Source organism: Prionailurus viverrinus, chromosome A2, assembly GCF_022837055.1.
Source record: "Prionailurus viverrinus isolate Anna chromosome A2, UM_Priviv_1.0, whole genome shotgun sequence".
In the NCBI taxonomy this organism is placed as follows: domain Eukaryota; kingdom Metazoa; phylum Chordata; class Mammalia; order Carnivora; family Felidae; genus Prionailurus; species Prionailurus viverrinus.
This window is the reverse complement of record NC_062562.1, coordinates 119,086,928-119,113,243: the sequence shown is the minus strand read 5'-3', so window position 1 is coordinate 119,113,243 and position 26,316 is coordinate 119,086,928. Positions and strand designations below refer to the sequence as shown.

Genomic DNA, 26,316 nt, shown 5'->3' with positions numbered 1-26,316 from the left:
ATATTGAATATATTTTTAAGTAATGTGAACACCCGACATGGGGCTCTAACAACCCTGAGGTCAAGAGTCACATGCTTTACCAACTGAGTCAGCCACCCCTGGAAAGGCTTAAACTATACCAGTGTCCTTGCACATTATCTCTTATATTAAGCTCCAGGATAATCTCTGTCTCTTCTGAGCCAAGAATAAAATGGAATCTTCAAGGTCACTCAATTTGGAACTCTAAGGTAGAAAATAAAGATTTTGAAGAAAATAATTACGGGAGAGAATCAAAAGTTCTCGTCTTTTGATGTAGCTATTCACAGCTCAAGGTGACTTCACCAAACCATGGAGGAGTAAAACAGTTTACATGGAAAGGAGGAGGGAGGTCTGCATTCAATTTTATATAATATAAAGAATGAGCATTTTCTTGGCATGTGGTTAGTGCACATACCAACCTAGCCTGATTAGTAAAAGGCAACACAGGGATATGGGTCCATCCCTTCTCTGGAGATCTACCTAGAATCTACCAGATATAAATCAAGACTGTGAGAATAAGACAGCCATAGTCCAAGAGGGCTAAACGTAATCCAAACAAATATGTCCCTTTTACTGAAGGTAGGCAAGGTAAAAGACTTGGTTTCAGAACCCAGGCTGGAGAAACTTAGTTACTAGAACCAGTATATGAGGTCAGAGCCAGGTTACCATCAGGACTGACCTTACAATGTGACGTCTCCAAAGCATTGAGAGTCTGGATGGGGGAAATTAACATCAGTTAAAGGGAGAAGAGGGCTGTTACTGACCTAAAAACTGAAAAGGCAAGTTAGTGAGCTGCATCTGTCAGAACCTGTTGGCTCTGGTGGGTTCTGTGTCATACCTTTTAAGGGTAAATGACCTCATATGAATTCCAGTGAGAAAATAGTGTTTTTCTGGCTGGCACCACACAACGATAAACTCATCCCCAGCAGCCCTAGATGATTCAAATGAAGAGAGGGATGAGAATTTAGAAAATGACAACAAACCTTCACTTCTGAAAATTCTCTTATTTTTGATTTTAGAGAGAGAGAGAGTGAGCAAGGGAGAGGGGCAGAGGGGGAGAGAGAGAGAGAGAGAGAGAGAGAGAGAGAGAGAGAGAGAATCCTAAGCAGGCTCCATGCTCAGTGCTCAGTGTGGATCCCAATGCAGGACTCCATCCCACAACCCTGAGATCATGACCTGAGCCGAAATCAGGAGTTGGGACACCCAACTGACTGAGCCACCCAGGTTCCCTGCCCCCACTTCTGAAAATTCTTTAAAAAGCCCATACTAGATGACTTGAAAGACACAGGTTTAAAAAGTTTTAAATAGGTATTAGGCCACAAAATAAATTCAAGATTTCGGGGAGCCTGGGTGGCTCAGTCAGTCAAGCGTCTGACTCTTCATTTTCACACTGACAGCATGGAGCCTCCTTGAGATTCTCTCTCTCCCCCTTTGCCTCTCCCTCTTCTCTGCTCTCTATCTCTCTCAAAATAAATGAACTTAAAAAAATCAAGATTTCAATTGCTTCTTTTGTCTAGTCCACCTTATATATTTTTAGGTAATCTCTACACCCTGTGTGGGGCTCGAACTCATGACCCTGGGATCAAGAGTTGCACGCTCCACTGACTGAGCCAGCCAGGCACCTTTCCATTCTTACAATAGTACAAGTGTGTGCTTGGTGGCTTTGCAATCTGTCAACCTACTTTTCCTGGAATTCCCTTTTATGTGTTTCTGGCTGGGGTGGGTCACAAAAGAGATTCTTGTGTGAGATTTACAGGAGTGATACAGGAGTCACTTTGTAGCTCGCGTATATTGTTGCTTATCTTCTGGTTCACCTCCGTGGCATGTGGCAGCAGCCAGGCCAGAAAGCCAGAGAGGGCAAGTTGCTCGGTCTTCTGCCAGATCCTCCTTTCAGTTTTGACTCTTGAGTCAAATGTGTTTTTAATTCTGGAACAAAGGACTCTGGCTTCTGCAGGATGTCAGGGTCAGGGGCAGCAGAAGATAGCTTTTGTTTCAGGAGGTCCCCGTGACCATGGCTTGTGCTTCTGCATTCCAACTTGTCGTGAGTCTCCTCTATCTTCCCTTCGTGACTCCCTGCCTTGTGGACTTCAAGCTCCAGCCACGGATCCAAAAGTAACAGCCTTACAGAGACAGTTTAACCACATTCCCAAATTTTGTAGGGTCAAACCTCTGTGACAGATTTCTTCATATATCTCTTCTTATATCTTCATATATCTTATATGTTCGTATATCTCTTCATATATCTCTACCTCTACTCTGGTAGTTTCACTTCTCTGCTTGAACCCTGACAGAGATGGAGACAGTGAGAGTACAAAATGAAAAGGGGTCTTTTGACTTCCAAAAGACCATTGACAGAAAGCTGGTTGAGCAAACTATGCAACTGAAAACATGGGTTACCTTTCATGGGCGAAGAAGGATGACTCAGAAGATAGAACCAAGACCCATAGAGACGTTATCCCAGGTGGGAATAGAATTGCTTTTAATCAAAGAACGTTCCACATTTCCCAGGTTGGATTTTAGAATTGCTACGAACCAGTAGTCACTGTATACTTCTCATTGTCCCTACCCCTTCTGAATAGGAACGTCTACAATGGTTATCTCTTTGTAGATAACCATCTCATTGTCTGTGTCACCATTGCGTGTTATGTGGAGAGCAGGTAACTTGTCTTTTTACTTCATAGGTCTTTAAATTGAGAAAACTGTACTCGAGGAGCTGTGTTTAAGCAGCAGCATCCATACCCTGACTTGATTTAGATAATGAGATGCTGGATTTTGAGCTGCTGTTGTAATAGGATGAGACTTTATAGGTGGCTTTGGGAGGGAATGGGTATATTTCGCATGGGAGAGAAATGTGAATGACTGGGGGGTGGGGGAAGAGGGCTGACTGTGGTAGCTAGCTCTCAATACAGGCCCAGTGATTCTCCCCTCCTGGTATTCATTCACAGCCTCGTATAGTCCCTTCCCTCTCTATAGCAGGTTTGGTCTGTGTCACCCAGACGATATAGCAGCAGCAAAGTGATGCCACTTCTGAGATTAAGTGATAAAGACACTGCGGCTTCTGTCTTAGCTGTGCTATCTCTTGGATCACTTGCTCTGGGGGAAGCCAGTTGCCATGTCAAGAGGACATTTAAGCAGCCCAGGGAGAAGTCTATGGAGTGAGGAACTAAGGCCTCTTGCCAACAGCCAAAGAGGAACTGGAGGACTCCAGCCAACAGTCCCGTGGGTGAACTTCCTTGAAAGCTGATCCTCTAGCTATGGTTGAGTCTTCAGATGACTGCAACCAGGGCCACCCAGCTAAAATGTTCATGGATTCCTGACCGTCAGACACTACGCGAGATACTAAGTGTTTAAAGCCAAGTTTTGTTATGCAGCAACAAGGAACTATAGAATGCCTAAGTATAAAATATAATTTTTTCCCCACATGCCTTATGAATGCCAAACTAAACAAAGAGGAGAGGGGTAAAGAAAAAGAGGTAAATTGTGTTTTAGCTCATTGTTTTTCTTCAGTGCTCCTTTAGATTCTTTTAATCCTAGGCCTATTGGCAAATATTTATTCAGCTAAATTTGAAAAACATCAGGAAAGGGGTTAGCTTTAGTTACAGGGATATATATATATAGTTATATATATATATAGTTATATATATAGGATATATATATATATATATATATATATATATATATATAGTTCTCTCTTTATATATCCATATATACATCTTCATTGAACTGGAGGATTCCAGTTTGAGAAGACAAATCATAAGATTTTCTAGTCTCTTCTTTGTGGAATGGTAGGGAAGCTGTTACTGCTCTAACAGGTTGAGATTTTAAATTTCATTTATTACTCTTTTGGTTTTTTTTTTACCTAATGGGACTAGTTTAAAGAATGTAAAGTATGATTTGATTTCCTTCCTAGTTTTTGTTAAGGAAACATTTGGAAACAAGAGAAATAATATTTCTTCTGGCCTCTATTTATTTCTCTTCCTGTCTTATAATCAATTTCAGTAAGTTTAACAATAAACAGTAAAAATGATAGAGTATACAAAGCATTGCCCAACTGAATCCATCACAAACCTGTGTCTGAGAATGGTTTCCTAAGTAGGGGAAATGTGTTTCACACAAAAAGTCCATTTTCTGTTATTGCCTTTTTTATTTGGACTACTAGATGCTATATATTTTAAGGCAATCTTAATAGTTTCCTGTCACTAACAAGAATGACTTGTCATAATGAGCAGTGTAGACACTGTCCATTTGATCCACTCCAGAAAACTGTCTATTTGATACAAGAGTAAATCACTTCAATTCCTTTGTGGGATGAGTGGAGTGTAAATAAATAAATGAGACACAAGAATAAAGAAAAAATGTGGTCAGTTCTATCAGAAGGAAACAAAGGATAGGAACATTTGGAGGCCTGGTTTAATAAAAAATGTGACAAGGCAAAGAATTATATGTGATAACTGTAAAGGGAGGAAAGACTCCTCACTAATATAAAATGCCCAAGAAATAGTTTCTTTCTTCTTTAGGAAGGAAGATAATTTTGTAGTTTAAGAGTAATAATTCTCAATTCTTTGAAGCTAGAGGGCCCGTGTTGTAAAAAGACTATTTACTTTTACCTCCACCAAAAAGAATTCTAATTTTCAGTATTCTTTTTTTTTAAAAAATAAATTACATTTTATTTATTTATGTTCATTTACTTTGAGAGAGTACAAGTGAGGGAAGGGCAGAGAAAGGGAGAGAGAGAATCCCAAGCAGGTTCCACGGACCTGATGCAGGGTTTGAACCCATGAAACTGTGAGATCATGACCTGAGCCGAAATCAAGAGTTGGATGCTCAACTGACTGAGCCACCCAGGCGCCCCACAGTACTCTTTCTATAATTCATCACATTACTAAATCTGAGTAGGAATTTCAGATTCCATTTTAGGGACTCGGTTTGTTTTGGGTGTGTTTTATTATTATTATTATTTGTGTATTTTACTTCCATTATAAAATTTTTGTCCTGTTTTTGTTTTTTAAAGTTTATTTATTTATTTAGATAATCTCCACACCCAACGTGGGGCTTAAACTCATGACCCTGAGATCAAAAGTCACACGCTCTTTTGACTGAGCCAGCCAGGCACCCCTGTTTTTTGCTTTGTTTTGAGAGGACTTCAACATGTTCTAATTTTTCCTTTTCCAATTAGTGTGTGTTGTATCTCTTACAGAATTGTACAAAAATGTCATTGCATTTGACTACTTAATTTTTTACTATTACTGTCTAGACTTTTTTTGTATGAAATATTAACGGAGCCATTACTCTGTCAGATTTAAGGTTCCAAGTGGGGATGAAAGATATGTTATGACAAATATTGTGCCATCTAGGAGCTGGAAAGTGATAAAGTGATTCTCAACATCAAATCCCAGGATGTCTACAAAGCAGGAAAGAACATACAATGGGAAAAAAACGAGTCTCCTCAACAAATGATATTGGGAAAACTGGACGGCAAAATGCAGAAGAATGAAACTGGACCATTTTTTAAAAGTTTATTTATTTATTTTGAGAGAGAGAGAAAATTCAAGTTGGGGAGGGGCAGACAGAGAGGGGGAGAGAGAGAATCCCAAGCAGTCTCCACACCGTTAGCACAGAGCCCAATGCGAGTCTCAGACCCACAAACCATGAGATCATGACCTGAACCGAAGTGAGATGCTCAACTGACTGAGCCATCCAGCTACCTGTGGACCACTTTCTTATACCATACACAAAAATAAATTCAAAATGGGTGAAAGATCTAAATGTTGAAAAAGGAAACCATCAAAATACTAGAGAAGAACACAGGCAACAACCTCTTTGACCTTGGCCAGAGCAATTTCTTACTATCACCAGAGGCAAGGGAAACAAAGCAAACATGAACTAGTGGGACTTTATCAAGAAAAACCTTCTGCATAGTGAAGGAAACAATTAACAAAACTAAAAGGCAGCCTACAGAACGGGAGAAGATATTTGCAAGTGACATATCTGATAAAGGGTTAATATCCAAAATCTATAAAGAACTTATCAAACTCAACACCCAAAACACAAATAACCCAGGTAAGAAATGGGCAGAAGACATGAATAACACTTTTCCAAAGAAGATATCTAGATGGCTAACAGACACATCAAAAGATGCTCAACACTCATCATCAGGGAAATACAAATCAAAACCACGATGAGGTACCACCTCACACCTGTCAGAATGCTAAAATTAACAATACAAGAAACAACAGGTGTTGGCAAGAATGCGGGGAGAGGACAACCCTCTTGCACTGTTGGTGGGAATGCAAACTGGTGCAGCCACTCTGGAGAACAGTATGGAGGTTCCTCAAAAAACTAAAAATAGAACTACTCTATGATCCAGCAATTATACTAGTAGGTATTTACCCAAAGGATAAAAAAATACAGATTGAAAGGGTAAACACACCCCAATGTTTATTGCAGCATTGTCAACAATAGCCAAACTATGGAAAGGACCTAAATGTTCACTGACTGATGAATGGATAAAGAAGATGTGGTGCACACACGCGCGCGCGCGCACACACACACACACACACACACACACACACACACCATGGAATATTACTCAGTCATCAAAAAGAACGATATCTTGCCATATGCAACCATGTGGATGGACCTAGAATGTATTATGCTAAGCGAAAGAAGACAATCACGGAAAGACAAATACTATATGATTTCACTCAGATGTGAGATTTAAGAAACAAAACAGATGAACATATGGGAAGGGAGGAAAAGAAGAGAGGGAAACAAACCACCAGAGACTCTTAAAAGAGAGAACAAACTAAAGGTTTATGGAGGGAGGTGGGTAGGAGATGGGCTAGACAGGTGATGGGTATTAAGGAGGACACTTACTGTGATGAGCACTGGGTGTTGTATGTAAGTGATGAATCACTGAATTCTACTCCTAAAACCAATATTGCACTGTATGCTAACTAAAATTTAAATTAAAAACAACAACGACAACAAAAAGCCCCAACAAATCTCAGGTTGTCTAGAATCAGAACTACCTGGGGCTCATTTAAAATGCAAATAATTAGGTCCCACCCTAAGTAGAATTAGAATCTCTGGGAGTGGAACTTGAGACTCTGTATTGTTAATAGTTCTGTCATTGTAATGCAAACTGAAATTTGAGGACTATTGATTTAGTGAGGGTTGGAGGGTAGAGGAATAAACAATTTACACTGTGATTGGAACCACAATACAGTGTTTACAATACAATAGTAGCATGAAAGAAAGAGTTTTGCCAGGGCAGTTCTCATATGAAGTATGTATGTGGGGGGGGGGGCATTAAGCATATATAAACATACACACACATATTTGGTATATACATATACAGAGAATATACACCGTATACAGAATACACACACACACACACACACACACACACACACACACACACACTTACTTTAAAGACACCAGAACGTGTCTTTGGGGTTTTAGAGAAAATCTGTTACGATTTACAGATAGAAGACATGCAATAAGCATTTTGTTGACTAAACGATCAGGTTGGATTGAACACATTTTATAATTCCATTCTAATCACTAGCAATTTTCTTTTTGATGTTTACAGATGGGACAGTAGTATCGATGTCTATTTAGCTATATATATTTTTTAACTCAAAAGGCCAGTGACTAGAACTCCTCACTCTTCATTTGTACCGGGGGAAGTCGCCCCAACAATGAGAATCAGGCAGAAAAGTAATTTTAAGAGCCAATCGGATTGCTCTCTGGAGCAGTTCCAGACTGACCTCTCAGGGAAGACTGGCGGAAGATGGGTCTTGGTTACCTCATTCAAACGGACAAAGAAAGCCATAATAGTTTAGGGAGGCTGAAAATTCCTGCGGGTTACTACGCGAGGTGTTAAACCTCGGCCGGGCTTACCGTTGGCCAGAGGTCCCTTAATCGGAAAACTTAGAGGTACTATGGACATCTTAATTTTCGGGATCCTGGAGAAACGGTCAGCAGTTGTGGAGGTACCAGTAACCAAAATGGCTGCAAGGCGCTTCAGGCTCCGGATCAGCTGATGCAGCCGGAGTTCGCTCCCTTCCCACCAGCGGCTCCTCCCGCTCCCTTACGTGAGGTGGGCGTGGTCTGCTCTGAAGCGCTTTTCCGAGGCTAGGAAAACCGAAGGATACACATGCGCAGTTCGGCCCCTCAGGCCCTTTGGTTCTCCTCCCAGCCCATCGCCCCGCCCCGATCTGCCGGGAGGGGCTGGGCCGAGAGTCCGGCCGCTGCTGGCTGGGGCTTTAGTGACTTCCTTGTTGTGAACCCCGGCCCGGCAGTGTCCGGACTCGTAGCCCCGCTGCCCTTAGCGGGACCGCTAGCCCGAGTCTAGGTCGCAGCCGCAACTCCAGGCCGTCGATTCCCTTTTCAGCACAGGTCTTTCCCCTCCGCACGCCTCGCGCTCCCTAACATGCCCAACCCCAGCAGCACCTCCTCTCCCTACCCCCTCCCTGAGGAAATTAGGAACCTGTTGGCAGGTAAAGAGCGGGAAGGGGGCGGGTAACGCTGCCGGGGCGGGGGCGGGGGCCAGGGGACGGCGAGCCGGTGGGGACAGAAGCATTCAGAGTGTATGCCCTCCCTCCCCACGCTTCCCATGTGTCCTGGCCGGTGGGAGCGGGACTGGGAATGGGGAAAGAGGGGTTTGAGGAAGGGAGTGGGCGTGTGTTGAAATTTGGTCCGAGGATGTTGGGGGAGCCCTTTTTGATGAGCTACACTAATTGGATCAGGACATTTCTGTATGCATCGTGAGGACGTCGTGTGCGTGTGTGAGAAAGAGGCGAGGGAGGGAGAGGGAATAGTAATGCGTGTGTGAGAACTGGGAAGGGATCAGAAGTCAAAGAAGTAGTCCTTTGGTGGCCTGACCAATGGAGGAGAAGGGTGTAAAAATGCAAAAAGATGTCTGAGCTACAGGTGTTAGGGGTTGTGGGACGCAAGGTTTCGTCATTTCCAAAACTCCCATTTTTCTTAAACATTCATTGTGCTCATATTTAAGACTTTGAAAGAGGGCTTGGTTCTCAAATAGCCACTTGTTTTCAGCCTGAGTAACATATTAAAACAAAAAAGGAAGTATGTATTAAGGTCCAACTTCCTGTGTCACACGATGAAAGTACATCTTTGCATCCTCATCTTCCCCTTTTAAGTCTTAAGTGACCATTTATAGGAACTTACATTAGGAGTTCAGGATGCGGTTCTTCAAGGCTGTGACGAATCCACTGCTATAGTCCATCTCTATACTAGATATGGAGATGTATATTTCTGCACAAGGCAGAAAATACATCTTTTCAGGGTAGCACAAATCTTACCTATCCTGATGCTCTTGGAATTCTTATCATTCACTTTGTCCTGCGTACATCAGAATTCTAGAAACTGAATTTGGATTGTTTTACTTGAGTCGTCTCCTAAGTATTTATCTTTCAATATTGCTCATGGATAACTGGATTAAAAGAGTTTCTTTTGGATGTATATTACAAGGTGCTTATTTTAACCCTTAATATCTGACATGTGGCATTTTAAATAGTAAGTTGCTGTTATAGCAGTGTGAGACCAAATCTCCTAATATGCTGTTTTGCTGGTTAGCATCATGAATATGATCAAGAGAATAAAACCAGTAGTGTGTGAATGGAGACTTATGTTTGAACATGATTACAGGGTGATAAATGCATTTGTGGTGGTATAGTATTTTACTCTAAGAATTGCTTATTGTCATTAATGGGTACCACTAAGGGAGATATAAAGAACTGTAAAGACTGATTTAAGGCAGCTTTTATTCCATTATATGAGAGTTTCACTCGAGTACTGCTTTTATTTTACGACAGTTAACATTTTCATTGTTACACTGCTGGAATTGTGTGTTTAGAATATTATTTTAATAACCAGACCAGAGAAGTGTTTATCATTATTCCAAAAGTAGATGGCACCACTTTCAGGATTTTCTAGGTGTGAACTTTTTGAATTTAAGAACTAAAGTGCAGACCTCTGGGTGCACCCCTTTAAAGCTTGAGAGCTCCCAACAGTAAGCAGTTTCTTGTTTGGGTCCATAATCAAACATTTGCACATAGTATGATTTATAGGTTATGAGACTCATTATTCTCTGATCCCCATAATTACAAATATTTCGTGTGGCCCTTATTTTTGTAATTTAGTTGAAAGCTTAGAATTACATAATATTTAAATTATCTCCGAATGCTAACTTCCTTTATTTCTCTTTAGTCAGTTAATATGCCTGCATAATGTCTGAAATGAGTGTTTTAAAAGTCATCTTACTGTTGTTTTCATTTTTTCACCTGAAAGCAAGCCACATATTAAAACACACGAAGTATTAAAAACAAATAGTAAAATACTAACATTTTGGAGATTGTAAATTTGGCTTATACTTTATTTTCAGAGGACATTTTTAAGAGGTATGGATATGAGAAAATATCTATTGTCTATCTATACTTTTTAAAGAAATGAAGCAAGTGAACCAGTGTTTTTCAGTTTTCTTTTTTAACTCATCATTCAAATAAAGTTGCTTAACATTTTATGTTTGACTGTAATTAAAATCTTTTGGGGGTAGGAAAGGTTTCGGGAATAAACGTTCTCTGCAGCCTTTTCACAGTTTCCATCCAAAAACTTCTGTTGGGGTTGTACATGATTATTTGCATAATTCAAATGTGTTGGGTAATAGTACATGGCTAGATTTAAAAATTACTAAAACTCTACAGGGAGAGCATTGGCTTACATTTTAGAGATTGCTGGATTACCTAGTACTTTCTTTGGAACCAAGAAGGAGATTTTGGTAGCCGTGGTTGTAGTTAACAGTTGAGCTCTCTAACAGTGAATTCATGGTGCTGTGCTAGAATTCCAAGCCAGAGAAGACAAGGAACTAGACTTTTCAGGCACTTGAAATCCCTTGCCTACAGAAGAAAAGGATATCAAGTCAAAAGATAATGCCTATCAAAATAACATTGCTTTGGACAGTTCCTTTTGTGTTTCGTGTGCCTATTTTCCAAAGCGTTATATGTCCTCTGTGTCAAATGTTTGACATTTCAACTGCTTGATTGCGCTAGAGGTGCTCAAAGGTATTCTTACCAGTTTATATTATTTTCTCTCTATTTTTCTTTCTGATTGTAGCAGTTTTAGGCTTCGATATTTGTTCCCCTCTCCTCTCATTTCTTTCCCTCTAAAACGTTCTATCGAAATGCAAAAACCCATAGATGCTATCATCCTTAACTCACATTTAATGATACTCTTGGAAAAGTGGCTGTATAGTTTTGACTGTCAGCGATTTATATTTCTGTGGAATCAGTATATTAAATCTTGAAAGCCTATGCTCCTTATAAAAGCGTTGTATTATTCTTCTGTTACATGAATAGAGAAAAAGTTTACAGATTTTTTGTTAAAAGTCAATTTCGACCTGCCATAGGCACTACAGGCAACCTTTAATGTTTTTTTTCGCAACGTTGGAAGGAGAGGTTTCGCCTGGATAATTGGAAGCAATGGATAATTCCAAATCTTGTGCATTTAATCTTTTCCTACATCCAAATATTTTGACTAGGGCTAACAGCAAGAATAATCTTGATTTATGTGAGTTTTTCCTCCAGGCAGGCAGGAAAGTGAGAGGAACTAGAAGCACTGGCCCCCAACCCCCTTCATTTGTTTAATCACCCTTTGAATACTGGAGCCTTAGTGGTTTGCAGTCAGATATTCCCATTCATTCTCATACATTTGTTTTAGGACAACATGTTTAAAAAGGAAGCCTGTAAGAGGATATAAGTTCCTTTTTATTAAATTAGAAAATGACACCAACGTTAAAAGAAAAACATAGTGGTTGTCAGGACTCTGAAAAATCAAAACCAAACCAAACAAACAGTAAACAAAGTGGCCCGATCGTTTCTGCAATATCTGTGTGAAATTTTTTCACACGGCAGACTTGGTTAGAAATATTGCATTTTCCCCTACTGGGGATTTCCAGAACTCTTTTTTTTTTTTTTTTTTTTTTGTTAAGCTTCACACATTAAAATCTATACAGAATGCAGTTCAGTTGAAATAGAGGGAGAATTTTTTCAGTGCTGAGAATAGTATGGTTTGATTTCCACCTTTCCTAAGTTCTGTTTATAATTTGGTCAACATTTTGGGTTTATTTTTCCTATGAGAATTATTTATGGTACGTCTAGTGTCCCATAATTTCCTTCTGGGGCATTGGCTGAGTATGTAAAGGGAAGAGTGCCACCTACTGAGTCACCAATAGTCACCTACTTCTTTAGCACCTGGATTTTCCTACAGAGCAAGAATAAGCCTGCCCTATTTTGGCGGTAATAGCTAATGAGCATCAAGCTGATATGAAGACATTTGATCTCAAAGTGAAATCAGACTACGACACCTCTAAGGTTTTCTCTTCTAGAAACAGGAATATGTGTTTGTAAGTCAAGGGATCAAAAATTTTAAATTTCTTGTATGGGTCAAATAATGTAGATGAATTAAGATGTGATACTAAAAAAAATTATTTGCCTCTATTAAGCATATAATATTCTACCTTTTTTAAGGAGGGGATCTTTGGCTGACTTGTTTTCCAACATCGGTTTCCATCGAAAGTATTTTTTATTTCAGATTACTAAATAAAGCTCTTGATAGTATGTATGATTTTTATAGTTATTCAACCCAAGTTATCACTGGCTTTCTTTAATAAAAAAAAGGAATCTAAATATATTGAAAAATGAGAAGTCTATAAAAAATTTCCAAATGAGTTTATCTCTACATTACCAGCATTAAAATATTACTAGAAGGAAGATAGAAACAACAGCATTGGAAAACCCTCTGGTGATTTGAAACACAGTTCAGTTGTCTCTCATAAATTTCAGATTAAGTGTCATATATGGGTGATAAAAGTGGCATAGGCTAGTTTTTATATACTCATTATTCACTTAGTTTGTCTTTTTCAATTAAAGCCAAGTCTATCTTTTTCATTCCACTGAGTTTACATTTCTTTTTCAATCACATACTGAACACATTACAATAGATGCTACCTAACAGTGAATCTAGTGTAAATCTCAGACTAATCTGTTATTCACTGTGGCTTCTTTGAAAATGAGTGGTAAAAAGATTTTGATTATTATAAGGTGTTATTTATCAAGAGTCATCTTTTAGAGGTGAAAGATGTTCATCTGTATTCTTCAACAGCCCAGTTTTCTATCAGAATAAATCATTTAGCCTCCAAAGCCAATTTTGAAAATTTTGTCAGATGATTGGATTCTAAGACTTAGGAATGTTTTACTTATTGTACTATGAGAACTCCTGGTGCTTGTTCACATTTCTTCTTCCACGTTTGGAAAATTCACAATATAACCGTAACCTGTAAAAGTGCTAGGTAATCAGGAGAAAGACATTGATTAAGGAATCAATAACTTTTCAATTAGCCATTTTCCAACTTTGGGCATTGGCTCCATTGATCTACATGTGCCCCGTTTGATTGATTTTTATGTTTTTACCAGTAGGTGTTTGGTCAGACCATACACCTCCCTTTAGCTGAGAAAAAAAGCTTATTTTATTTTATTTTATTTTATTTTATTTATTTTATTTATTTTGTTCTGATGTCAGCCTAAAGTTTGGCTGAGACTCTTACCATGGTAAGTTTAGTAATAGTACCTTCGTGAATTCTTAGTGAAACCTGGCCCAATTCATAAAGTAGAGAAAGATGTGCAATTAAGTAGTAAAGCCATTTGGGGGTGAGGTGTAATTGGTTTTACACTTATGTTATTGATCTGGGGCTGAGCAAATGGTAGCGGACTCAGTCCTATACAATTCAGGCCAGCACAGAGGCTGTGTGTGTGTGTCTGTGTGTGTGTGTGTGTGTGTGTGTGTGTGTGTGTGTGTGTGTGCGTGTGCGTGTGTGTGTGTGTGAGATGTGTTAGATACCTGTCCTAGCCACTTGGGCTCTAAGGGAAGACATGAGCGGTAGGCAGTTTTTCTGGGGGTCCATATGTACAGAAAAAAAGGGTAATTGGAGTACCATTCATGATTTGGGGTACGCTAAGTGTTTGCCTCTTAGGGGTTCCTATGGCTTTTGAGAGATTTTTAACTTCAACTGCTTGAAGATTGCTGAGCCAAGACATGATGCCATCTTTTCATTTTGTTTGCAGACGTTAATAGTTATCTACAGAGCAGTTGTAAGTCTGATCTCAGGGCCCTCTCCCCCAGATCTTTACAGTTGTACCTGGAGATAAGGTTTATTCTTGACAGTGTTAAGGGGTAACAGGAACAAAAATCACTACCACATTTACAGTCCCTGGGATAACTCTTTCCTTGGCGATGACTCCGGGGCAGAGGCTGATGGAGATGGGGCTAATTCTGGGGTTAAGTACCAGCGGCGCTGACCCGAGGTCTGTGTGGCCGCGGGGCGGGGCGGGGGCGGGGGTGGGGGTTAAACCTGCTGCATCGGGGCTCCTGGGAGCTGCGCATTCTCCACGCGAGCCGGGCGGGTCCCCACGCTTTGGTGACTGCGTGAATGGAGACCCCTCCCTCTGAGGAAGAGGAATTCTAACTCGCCAGGCCGAGAGGCTAGCGAGGAGGCGGGCTGACCTTTTCCTGCAATCGAATTACGGCTGTTCCCCGAATTACAGGCAGCCTGGAGTCAGTGAAATCTACATATTAACCGAGGGACACGACCCCTAAAGGAAGGTAGGAGAGGGCTAACACGCTTGCCAGTTTATCGTTTGCAGGGCTACTCAGGGCACAATCAAAAGCTTCAAATCTCTTTTCCGACCAGCCGGAGGAGCGCTTGATTTGTCCAGGACTTTTATTGGCCGCTTTTGAAATATTACCCTGGCTCTGAGCTACAAAGCCGCAGATCCAGTCGCGTTTGTCTGGCGAGGGCGCTGCCCCAAACCCAGTGCTCCCTGCTCGCAGCGCCCGTGACGCGGACCCTGGGGTTTAACAGTCGGAGGGAGTGGCGAGTGTTTGAGGACCGTGGAGCCGAAACGTCTCCCAGGAAAGCCCGAGTCACTTTGCAGCGCTCGCCCTGTCTTTGCGCTGGACGAACGGGACGCCTGCTTCCCGCAGGGACCCGGTGGAAGGTCCCCCGCGCACCCACAGGGTGTCCGGGGCTCGGGAGAGGCTGCTTGGTTCAGTTCGAAAATAAATGGGCACAGTGTGGATTTTAAGAAATAGCCCGGAGTTCAAAAACTTCAAAACCGACTGAATCTGTGGGCACCAACAAACCAAGATTTCAGGAATCAATTCCACTTTCAAGTTCCTAACTCATTTGTTAAAAAAAAAAAAAAAAAAAAAAAAAAAGAAAAAGAGGGGAAGACCCACCCCCTCCAGAAAACAGCAAAAACAGTTCTTACACTTTTCACGTCTCCTTGGAAAATAATTTATTTTAAGAAATCGGTGTTTATTAAATCTTTTTAGTTGCCTTAACCCCCCTTCTGAGATTAATTTAAGGATAAATACATCAAACCTGTAAAAATACAGATCTTTTTCCCCGTGCCCGATCTCCGAATCTCCTCCCCCTCAACAAACAAACAACACGGATTCTTCCTAGAATCACACATTCTTTCAGCAAGCATTTCCTCATAAAATAGCATGGGTCAGTATTTTAAAAATATTTGGGGGGAGTGTTAGGAAACCCTAAATAGAGCATTGCAGCTTTTTATGTTTTCCGAGTTTTTATAGAACTGAAATGACCTCTTAAATAACTCTTGGGCTGTAATTCCTTCTGTTACTGCTTCCAGAGATTTAAAATAGATCCCGTTTGTTTAAATTTGGATTGTATAATGAAAATGTAAAATAGGCAATTAAATACTTGTGGATGAGGGAATTAAAGACAAACACTGAGTCAGCGTCACATTAAGCAGACAATTCACCAATCATTGTGCAAGAGCTTCTCCCAAGTATTGAGTCCGGTTGGAAGAAAGAATCAGCAGCAGACATGCTGCTCCTTCCCTTATTCCACTTTGTTACTAGATTCATTCTAACCACCTCAGAGAAGCCAGTGATCTTTTCCATTTCACCTGATGTGTGAATGTCCAAAGGTTGCTTGTTTCTCTGTGTACAAAAATTAAAGAGTTTAGGAGAGTGATTTAAAAAAAAAAAAGTTTCATTATTTTGAACTCACTTTAGAAATCTGAGTCTAATTTGCACTGGTTATGGATTATGCCTCTATGTCCCCTTCAAAATATGGACCGCTCCATACTTTGTAAAGAGAAGCTGTGACATTTTGCTTTCATTTCATCTTGATACTTAACTTGTAACATTAGTCATTAATGGACGTCAAACCAGAAAGCTATTTAAAAAAATTATTCCAGGATTAAATTTTAATTCTTTCACTTGTCATACTGATTTAGTGAAAAATTACCTCTATACATTTATGATGAATATATGGGATAACAGTTTAATCAACTTGCTTATTGGATCAAGATACTTTTGTAATCAAGAATTTAAAATCGATTATAACATTCTATCTCAAATACTAGGTTTTAAATTGTTAATTATAAGTACAGTTGAAAGACTTATACCGCTTTGAATTAATTATATATACTATTATATGCTTTTATACTATCTTTTTGTCAGTGTGAGTTAGGAGACAAAGTAGTTAAATAAATAAAAAGAAAGTAAAATATACCCACATCTTTTCAATATGAAATATGGATGGTTTACAGTCATACCTACTTTAAAATTTTTTCATGGTCCTTTATATTAGATATCTCAAAGATTTGAACTCCTGAATAAAAATTAAAGTTGCATAATGTTTCATGAACAATAAGAATGGGGCTATTATAAAATCAAACCAGTCAGGATTAGTTGGAATCTTGTACTAGTGAGAACTAGAAAGCAGAGTAATTCACAAGTTTACTAAATTTAAAAAAAAAAGGAGGCTCTGTGGAAATGTTATATGAATCTGTGAAAATCTTATTTCTAGGTTGCTATATTTCTAAATAGTGGACAAATGTATTTTTGCCACTTCCTAACTTTATTTAAAAAAATATTTCCAGGTGGTAATACCAAGGCAAGAAGCAAGAACACACAAAACCACACAACAGAGGTTTTGGGTTTTTTTTTTCTTTCAATTTTTGAAGGTGGCTGGTCAGAATGGGTGGAGCAGGTAGGAAGGAGGGGGGTTTGATCTGGGAATCTCGGTTAGAAAAAGGGATTTAGTTTTTCCTTTAAAACATTAAATATTGCACATACCTCAAAATGGATTACACTGGGAAAAACAGGCCCTTGCCAGAGACATTAGTTTATATCGATATTATATTGTGAATGACCTGTTCACATAGGAACTTCCCAAATATTATAAAATGATAGTAACACATGCATAAAAGCTCTGTGCTTGCTTTTATATGAGAGAATTTGTTTTATGGGGCACCGTAGTTTATTAAAACTTGTGCGCTTCTCCCCGGTTTAATGATGCCAAACATCCAAATAGCATTTGCTGTGCTAAGCATAAGTAGAGCATACAAATTTTATTAGCTAAGTGGTGAACAGATTTGTCCAACTTAGTATTTGAAACATATTTCAACTGTTATGCTTTGGATTGATAAATAACTGTAACAAATTGTACAGATATTAACACTTATGGGTAGAAACAATCATTGTCCTATTTGTCTTCACAAAAAATGATTCTTTCCAATAATTTGTATCCTGTTTCTTATATTTCATGGTTTAGATGTTGAAACATTTGTAGCAGACACACTGAGAGGGGAAAATTTATCCAAGAAAGCAAAGGAAAAGAGAGAATCCCTTATTAAGAAGATAAAAGATGTGAAGTCTATGTAAGTCACTTCCTTGCCATTTGTTACTTATTTCTTACTTAGAAGCAACTTTGTAGTTAACATTTTAATAAAGAATTATCACAGAATTAACTTTTTGTATGTCCAATTTAGTTGGTGTTAAATACTGTAAAGACAAAATATATGTCCTCTATAATAGTTTTTAAAAACCGACATGCTTATCATATTATCCTTTTTTTTTTTGTGGATGTTCTTGATTATATATTTTTTCTAAGCATGCTACCAAAATCCAACTGTTCGTTTTGATTTTTTGAGGGTGTATTGGGTTTACGTGCTAGGACAAAGGTAGCTTGAGAATTTTAATATAAATACCTCTAGATATGGAAATGAGTAAATGTATGTGGTGCATTTTAAAGATTCTGATTTTACTACTCTAACTTCAGTCTTTAAAAATACTTTTATTATAAACCCATAAGCCTTTTGGAATTGTCATTTCAGGATGGGAAGTACTTTTTCTCTAAATGTGTGTTTATAATGCAGATTTTAAAATAGATTTGAATTATTGCCAACAAACAGACCTTGTTTTGGTTTGTCAACCCTCATTTTAAAATATAATGTTCTTCCTTTCTTTTCCAGCTATCTTCAGGAATTTCAAGACAAAGGTAAATTTTCAAGTTTGTCAGACTTGACATTTTATTTTTCTTATGCAGAGGTTCGGTAGGGTAATCTAACACATACTGACATTTGATAGTTGGGATCAAAATTTAAATTTCCATATTGTATACCTCGACTTTCAAGATGAGAGTGCGAGCTCCCCCTGCTGAGAAAAAAATTAAAAAGCATATCCAGGATCTACTCTGCACAATCTGGTGCAGACATCTTATGTATTTGCTATCCTTAGGTGTTAATGTTTCTTAAAAAGCACGTTGTGGCCGAAATGTGTTAAGAAAAGGATATACTTGCAGTTACGCATGGAATGATTTGGTAAAGCACAGGTGAAATACCACGCCAACACCATTTGCCACAGCAGAGATGATTTTATAGTAGCAGTGGGCTCAGGAGGGCCTGGGGCCGGCTGTTCCGAGGTAATAATGTTTTTACAGGACAATTGCCTTAAAGACAGTATCAGTTTATGTCTGGAAACACGGACAAAATTTTTTCCAAATGATTTTTTTTTTTATTATCATTGTGATTCTTTTGATGTGAATACGTGTATGCTATGGAAATGTTCAAAGAAGGGAGTTCAGTTTGATTGGTTTGAAATACTTGAGCGTGCAGGTAACCTGATTGTCTTCCTTTAGACTTGAGGGTTGGTTGTTTAGCATGTTGCAAACCAAAACAAGAAAGGCATAGGAAGTTACTACTTTCACGTCTTCACTTCTGTAAGGGAAACTGGGTATGGCCCTTACTTCCAGGATGCTAATTCATAGGTCATGACCTGAAGCCTGGGGATGCTGGAATGAGGGTCACAACATGAGGTCAGCTAACCTATGTGAAGTTAGGATCTGGGTCTGGGAGGAAAACAGTATGGCATCTTCTAACGAGGGTTAGCAGACACCACAGAGTAATTCATACCTCTGCCAACTGAGAGTAATGACGGTTTCGGTAAACCAAGAATTAACCAGACAAACCCTAAACCCAAATAGTTAAAAGGAAACCATAGTTTCTTTTCACATTAAATCGTCAAGATCACTGTGATTGGAGGGAATGAGATTTTTTTTTTCATATGGAAATCTTTAACACTATTAAACATTTTTTTAAATGTTTATTTATTTTTGAGAGAGAGAGAGAGAGAGAGAGAGAGCGCGCGAGCATGTGCACAAGTGGGGGAGGGACAGAGAGAGAGGGAGACACAGAATCCGAAGCAGGCTCCAGGCTCTGAGCTGTCAGCACAGAGCCCGGTGCGGGGCTTGAACTCACAAACCAGGAGATCATGGCCTAAGCCAAAGTCGGATGCTTAACCAACTGAGCCACCCAGTTGCCCCAGAAATCTTTAACATTATTAAATAAAGAGAAGAGAAGGAAAATCCCCTTCCCCACAAATACCTACTTCTTTGTACTCTACAACCAGTCTTCAACTGTGGGCTTAATTATACTGCATTTTGCTTAGTTGAATATAGAAATAATGAATTTATACATTCTTATTATAACTTTTATACAGGGCAGTGTTTGTAGAGGAATACTAGATTTCAGATTCTGTATTAGACATATTTTGTTCTGGTGATTATTTATTAAACTCTCATTGTGACTTAATTATTTGTACATTAACAAATCTTAAGCTAAGAAAGCATGATAATGAAGTCATTGTGTAACTATACGATTCAATAATAGGGTAGGAGCTTGTTCAGATGTATAGATATTACTGAGATATAGTCTTTGTTTCTAAAGAGAATGGAAATTTGTACAGTATTTGATAGAAAGTGAAAAATGAGCCTAGAATAAGAGTTCAAATAACACAGAATTCAGAGATTCCCCATAACCATTTTTCTCTAAGTCATTTATAGTTTAATATTCCTATATTGAGTTAACTAATCACCAGGAGTGCCTGCTTAAAAGTAAGCCTGTGGATAAATTAGGTGCATACCTTGGACAAATACGAGATGCTGAGTAATTTTATGCCGTTATACCTTCAAAGTATATTCAGCTTTGTTCTAAAAACTATTCCTGTAGTTAGGAGTAGCAAAGTTAGTACTTAATAGTTGCAAAGTATTCAAGATACATTTTTTTTTAAATAGGAAGATATTAATTATCAGATCTCTACATAAATTCATCTAAGTGTATTTCGATATTGCTCCTTTTTTTAAAATTTTTTAAAATGTTTATTTATTTTTGTGAGAGAGAGGCAGAGCATGAGCGGGGGAGGGGCAGAGAGAAAGGGAGACCCAGAATCCGAAGCAGGCTCCAGGCTCTGAGCTGCCAGCACAGAGCCTGATGCGGGGCTCGAGCTCACGAACCGAACTGCGAGATCATGACCTAAGCTGAAGTTGGACACTTAACCGACTGAGCCACCCAGGCGCCCCCACTTTTCTTTTTTCTTTTACAATTCCCTTTGGGGTTTTGGGCTATCTTCATCCAAGGAGACCTGGGCAGAATTCCTTTTGGCTGTTTTCCTGCTGTCTCTCTCTCTCTCTCTCTCTCTCTCTCTCTCTCAGGTCAATATGGGGTCACAATGAAGTAAACAGAGGCTGTTTTCCTCCTTTTCACTTTTATATTCCTATTGATTTCATCTATTTTATCTTTTCAAAATGGCAGTTAAGTACCATTTTAATATCATTAATGGAAGCAAAAGGGACCAGGTGAACAGTTCTTAAATAAAATGAATTAATTCAGAGTTATTCATTTCTATTAAGCGAATTAGTGAATTATTAGCTTGTCTAGTGTGCACAGATGTTTGTCACCCTTCCTCCCTCCCTCCCCCCCCCTTACACTGTAGGTGCTCCCCGCTCATCCTGAGATTTCACAGTGCAGAATTTACAGTTCAGTGTTTTTCAATCCTTAGAACTAGTTGAATTGATATAACTGTTCAAACACTGAGGTGCAGAGATCTTAGAGGATTTAAAAAGAAGTATTTTCTTTTTTTTTTTTTGTGGGGGGAGAATAGTTTGTACTTGTAGAAACTTATTTTATTATAGTGGCTCCTAGATATTGCAGCTTGTTCATTAAGTTAATTTTCTATTTGCTGTTTATATTCATTTTCAAAGCAAGCTGTTGTCTAAAGACTTCTGTTTTCATTTCTTTAATTTATTAAAGGTTCCTCATTTTATCTCCTTATATATTTAACTACTCAAGTGTAGACTCTCTCTTTTTTTTTAAGTTTATTTTTTTTTTTTGAAAGAGACAGTGCAAATGGGGGAGGGGCAGAGAGAGAGGGAGAGAGAAAGAATCCCAGGCAGAATCCCAGGCTTGAACTCATGAAACCGTGAGATCATGACCTGAGCTGAAATCAAGAGTCGGAAGCTTAACCGACTGAGCCAGCCAGGTGTCCTTAGATTCTCTTTTCAGGAGGTCTGATAAATTGTGACTTGAGAGTAAATTATCAGTTGATTTTCTAAATTCATTTATTTTACTTATATGTAAGAAAGATTTGAATGTAAGCAACCAGAACCCATCTTGCTTTGCCTGTTCCCTAGTATTTGAAATTTTGCCTACTCTATCTAGAGTAGAGAGCTCTTTCTTATAGCCTTCAAATATCATACATGATGGAGTAGCTATCCCTAGTTTCCTATTCTTAGTTGCAATATAGCCTGATAGTATAGAGTGTATGCCTGAATTTAGGCTTTATGTGCTAAAATTGTGCTACTTTTAGAATTATTTTAGAGTAGAATTACAATTATTTTAGAATATTCCTGTCATATAACATGGTCTTAAATCTCTTAAATGTGACCTGAAGTAATTATTTTTGTAATGAAAATATATTACTAGTTGAGTAAAGGCTGTTATTGACTGGAGTATAAGACAGAATTTTCTTTTTTTTTTTTTTTAAATAAAAGTTTATATATTTTGAGAGAGAGTGACAATGGAGGGGCAGAAAGAGAAGGAGAGAGAGAATCCTAGGCAGGCTCTGTGTTGCCAGTGTGGAGCCTGACATGGGACTCTATCTTATCAACCGTGAGATCATGATCTGAGTGGAAACCAAGAGTCAGATGCTTAACCAACTGAGCCACCCAGGTGCCGCTATATCAGAATTTTCTAATATATATTAGGTGTATGATAAAAATAAGTTTCACTTGTATCTTGCCCTTATATTAGTCTTTTTTTTTTTTACTCCAGTGATGATGTAGGTACATTTCATTTCTTTACAGATTGATTAAGATAATATGAAGGTACCTATGTGTGACACATAAGAGACAGTCAATAAATATTATATTAATGTGTATTCTCAGATTCAACTTAATTTCTCAAGAAGATTTAAGTAAATCTTGTTTTATAATTCAGTTTTCAAGTAATTTTTGAGGAAATTATAAAATACTGAAAGAAGGGCAAGCATATTAACACGAGACAAATGTTTCAAGATAATATTTTCAAATTTCTAAAATATTAGTGTCTGTAGCTTAAAAATGTGAATATGTTGCTTTCAGTTCCTTTTTTTTTTTAATTTTTTTTTCAACGTTTTTATTTATTTTTGGGACAGAGAGAGACAGAGCATGAACGGGGGAGGGGCAGAGAGAGAGGGAGATACAGAATCGGAAACAGGCTCCAGGCTCTGAGCCATCAGCCCAGAGCCTGACGCGGGGCTCGAACTCACGGACTGCGAGATCGTGACCTGGCTGAAGTCGGACGCTTAACCGACTGCGCCACCCAGGCGCCCCTCCTTTTAAATGCTGTAGCTAAAAAGCTCTCATTTTCTTCCTTAAAATATTTTTCCTCTAATTAAAAAAATCGCGTAATAGATTTTGTCCTTGAGACTTCATTGATATTGTTAAATATGCATAGATTTACTTAGCTATTTCCTTTGACCTCATTTGTATTAAGTTTATTAATGGACTAAAGTGCTTTTTTAAATAGTAGGCCTGTCATGTAAGAAGGAATTCATTTCAGTTTGTTGTTATGGAATCCCTAAGAATAGCAGAAACGTCAAAAGTTTGGATGATGTTTAATTTCCTTTCCTTTCCCCTTTCTAACATAGTTTATGTTTGGTTGAAAGTTATCCCACTGATGAAATCTGAGCAAATAGCTTGAGTTCTCCCCTGGCGCCCCCCCCCCCGCCCCCCGCCCATCTCTGGCCTTGTATAAATGTGTTAAATATGTCTGAAATTATGGGGCCTATAGCAGAAGTATATTTCAGAGGTAGTGCTTGTTTAAAGCTCCGCCTCATATTTGTGTGCTCTTAAGTCCTCTTATTTTAGGAGAGTTATGAACAGAATCTTCTTACTTGTGGTGACGTACATCTTTCAAAGTCTTAAGACTTAAGCTACAGATCCTATTAAGAAATGACAAGTTAAATACTTAATTCTGTCAATGTAGTTGTATATTATTACTTGAGAAATTAATTTGGACAAGTGAACTGAGTAGTGAATTAGAAATTAATTTGTTTTCACTCAAGTTTGTCTTTCATGCTCTGAAGGAAGAATGGCTATCATCTCCAATTTAGGTGTATTAATTATTTATTTTAATATTTAACTGATTGTGTTTAAAATAGGACTGTGTTTGACAAAACAAGCAGTAAATTGGTTAAATCACCTTCAATCGTGGTAGAGATCATGACTCTTCAGTTGCTACTTGGGCTTCGTCTCCAGGCATTTAGGAAAATGTTAATTGATGATGAGTCATAGAAAAAGGAAGGGATAATAGTGATTTGAACTCAACTATTATAAATTTAAAAATGTTTATCAGAGAAATATGCTGCTGTGGTACGATTCAGCTTTGATTTTGCTGTGATATTTAAGTTGCCACTGAAATTATACGAAGGGAAGCCTTGGATCATTATCTTTTAGACTGTTAACTTTGTATCGTTAATTAAACTTTTAAAAGTTGTGGGATAAATCAAATGGTTTTCTAGGGAAACAAGAAACAGTATTAATGAGCAACAACCCCATAATTATCCTTGTGAGTACATAACAGGGACACATTCATGTCTCTTCTTTGCGCAATAACTTTTACAAAGAAGTATTTTTAAACTGATCATTAATTTTATGACCACAGAAATGAGATGCAAAATTTATGCTGTTGTCATTGGCACAGGCTCAAGGCACCACTGACATTATGTGTGATTGTAATGGAATGGCTACCAACTAATGATTCTGTAGACATTTCATTTGAGCCTGCTTTTCTTTTAGATGTCTGATTAGGCTGTAATGCTTTCAATTATGTCTGTAAATTGTATTGGATGCGTTTACCTGATGCCCATTGTTGCTTTGGAGTTCAGTTTTCTATTACATAAACACAAGTTGAACATTTACCTTTTAATTTATAGAAGACTTTGCAGGTATAGCTGCAAATACTCAGCCCCTGGAGAGAAAACAAAAAGCTTTGCACTACTCAACAGCGACCCCTGTGTTCAATTACAGGTCCTTGTAATACAGCTCTTTATTGGGTTGGAAAAAAAAAAAACCGATTAGGAAGGGGGAAAAGGGATGGATCATGACTGGAACAACAGTAAAATGAAGAAGACCATTTTGAAAGATGATGTGTCCTTTCAACTTAACGCAGGTTGAAAAGGGAATAACCACAGAGATTTTTTTTTTTAACTTTCTGGGTTAATTCAAGGGAGCTTAAAAAGGGGGGAAGGGGGGGGGAGGTAGAAATGAAGCCAGTAGCAGTATTTAACTTATTTTGTCTTAGATAAATATAAATCATCACATTGATTACAAAAAACATTTGAAATGAGCTGCAGTCCTTGGAACGGGTAAGCTGAAGACAATTTCATGTTAATATAGAATACGAAACGTTTTTATTTTAAAACAAAAACCACAGAAGTCTTTAGCATGTTAGGAACCAATTTGTATAAATGTTCTGAACTCACATTAAGTATTATTTAATTTATAGGTTTAATGATCTTTTTGCTGTGTGTATGTGTGTGTGTGTGTATATATATACGGTTTTACATTGCTGGATATATATGTGTGTGTGTGTGTGTGTGTGTGTGTGTGTGTGTGCGCGCGCGCGCGCATGTGTGTATGTGTATATTCATGGATATACACATAAAAGCATAAAATGGATATTATTTTAAAAATCTTGATTTTCAAAGCTTTTTAACTTTTAATTTTTTTCTGTGTATTTCCACACAGAGTTTAATAGATTTAAGCCTGAGCATCTGAATCTTTTTCAGAATCACTTCCATGTGTTCATTGGTTTTAATCTTGTATTTTTATATTCATAATAGTGTAATAAGCTACATACAAGTTAGAGTAGTAATGTATTTGAGGTATCCTGAAACTATTTTGTACACAGCAAGATTTATTTTATAGTTCACGATAGGAAATATCATTAGAAAACTCACAGCATAACAGTTCTTGCTTTATGAAGAATGTAAGGATACTCCAGCAACTAACAGCAATTGAGAATTTTGTGATCTTTACTACTTTATGTTCCGTGAGCTGTCATTCCATGTCCAAACATATCTTTACTAGCATTTTATTGGGTTCCATCTTCCCTCATATTTGAAATCAGAGCACTCTTCTTTCCGTAAGAGAAACAAGGGATCACTGAATGTTCTGAAAAGTACTTTGAACATTTTGAAAGAAAAAGAAATTAAGATCTAAAGAAAGAATAGTATTTACACGTGTTCCTTGGAATTTTATTTGGGGAAGGAACTTCACCATACGGTGCGCCTGGGGTGGAATCACCAAAACCTGTAGGATAGTCCTCTCCATTCTGTTCTTAGCGCCTGATGGGAGAGAGCTTTTTCAGGATAAGGATGATGAATGCCGGCGAAATGCCAAAATTATAAAGAAATAGGAACATTGATTTTTTAAAAATTACTTTGACAGTATTTTGAAAAGGGCTGCTAGTTCCTCTACCAAAGATATGGTGAAAAATAGGGTGCTACCCATTAAGTGGGTGTCAGAGGATAGAGATATTTTTGGGGGGAGACTAGTAGCTTTAATCTGGATCTGCTTAGCGA

At 38.2% G+C, this 26,316-nt stretch overlaps 1 protein-coding gene and 1 long non-coding RNA gene across 3 annotated transcripts in view; one reads left to right on the top strand and one right to left on the bottom strand.

Annotated features, from left to right (window-relative positions):
- Positions 1–564: 564 nt before the first annotated feature.
- On the bottom strand, positions 565–8,202 carry LOC125155231 (uncharacterized). The gene is made up of 3 exons (XR_007148096.1): positions 7,924–8,202; positions 1,701–2,302; positions 565–949 (listed from the first exon to the last, which is right to left on the bottom strand). It is a non-coding gene; the product is annotated as an uncharacterized LOC125155231 (long non-coding RNA).
- A 79-nt stretch (positions 8,203–8,281) lies between these two features.
- The window catches only part of SKAP2 (src kinase associated phosphoprotein 2), a 181,367-nt gene continuing 163,332 nt past the window's right edge, over positions 8,282–26,316 (top strand). The window contains exons 1-3 of one of the 2 annotated variants that reach the window (XM_047840258.1): positions 8,282–8,522; positions 17,690–17,795; positions 18,390–18,415. In XM_047840258.1, coding sequence (XP_047696214.1) covers positions 8,456–8,522; positions 17,690–17,795; positions 18,390–18,415 — 199 coding nt within the window. In that variant the 5' untranslated portion in view covers positions 8,282–8,455. The remainder of the gene's footprint in view (positions 8,523–17,689; positions 17,796–18,389; positions 18,416–26,316) is intronic. The other variant, XM_047840248.1, reaches the window with a different exon arrangement.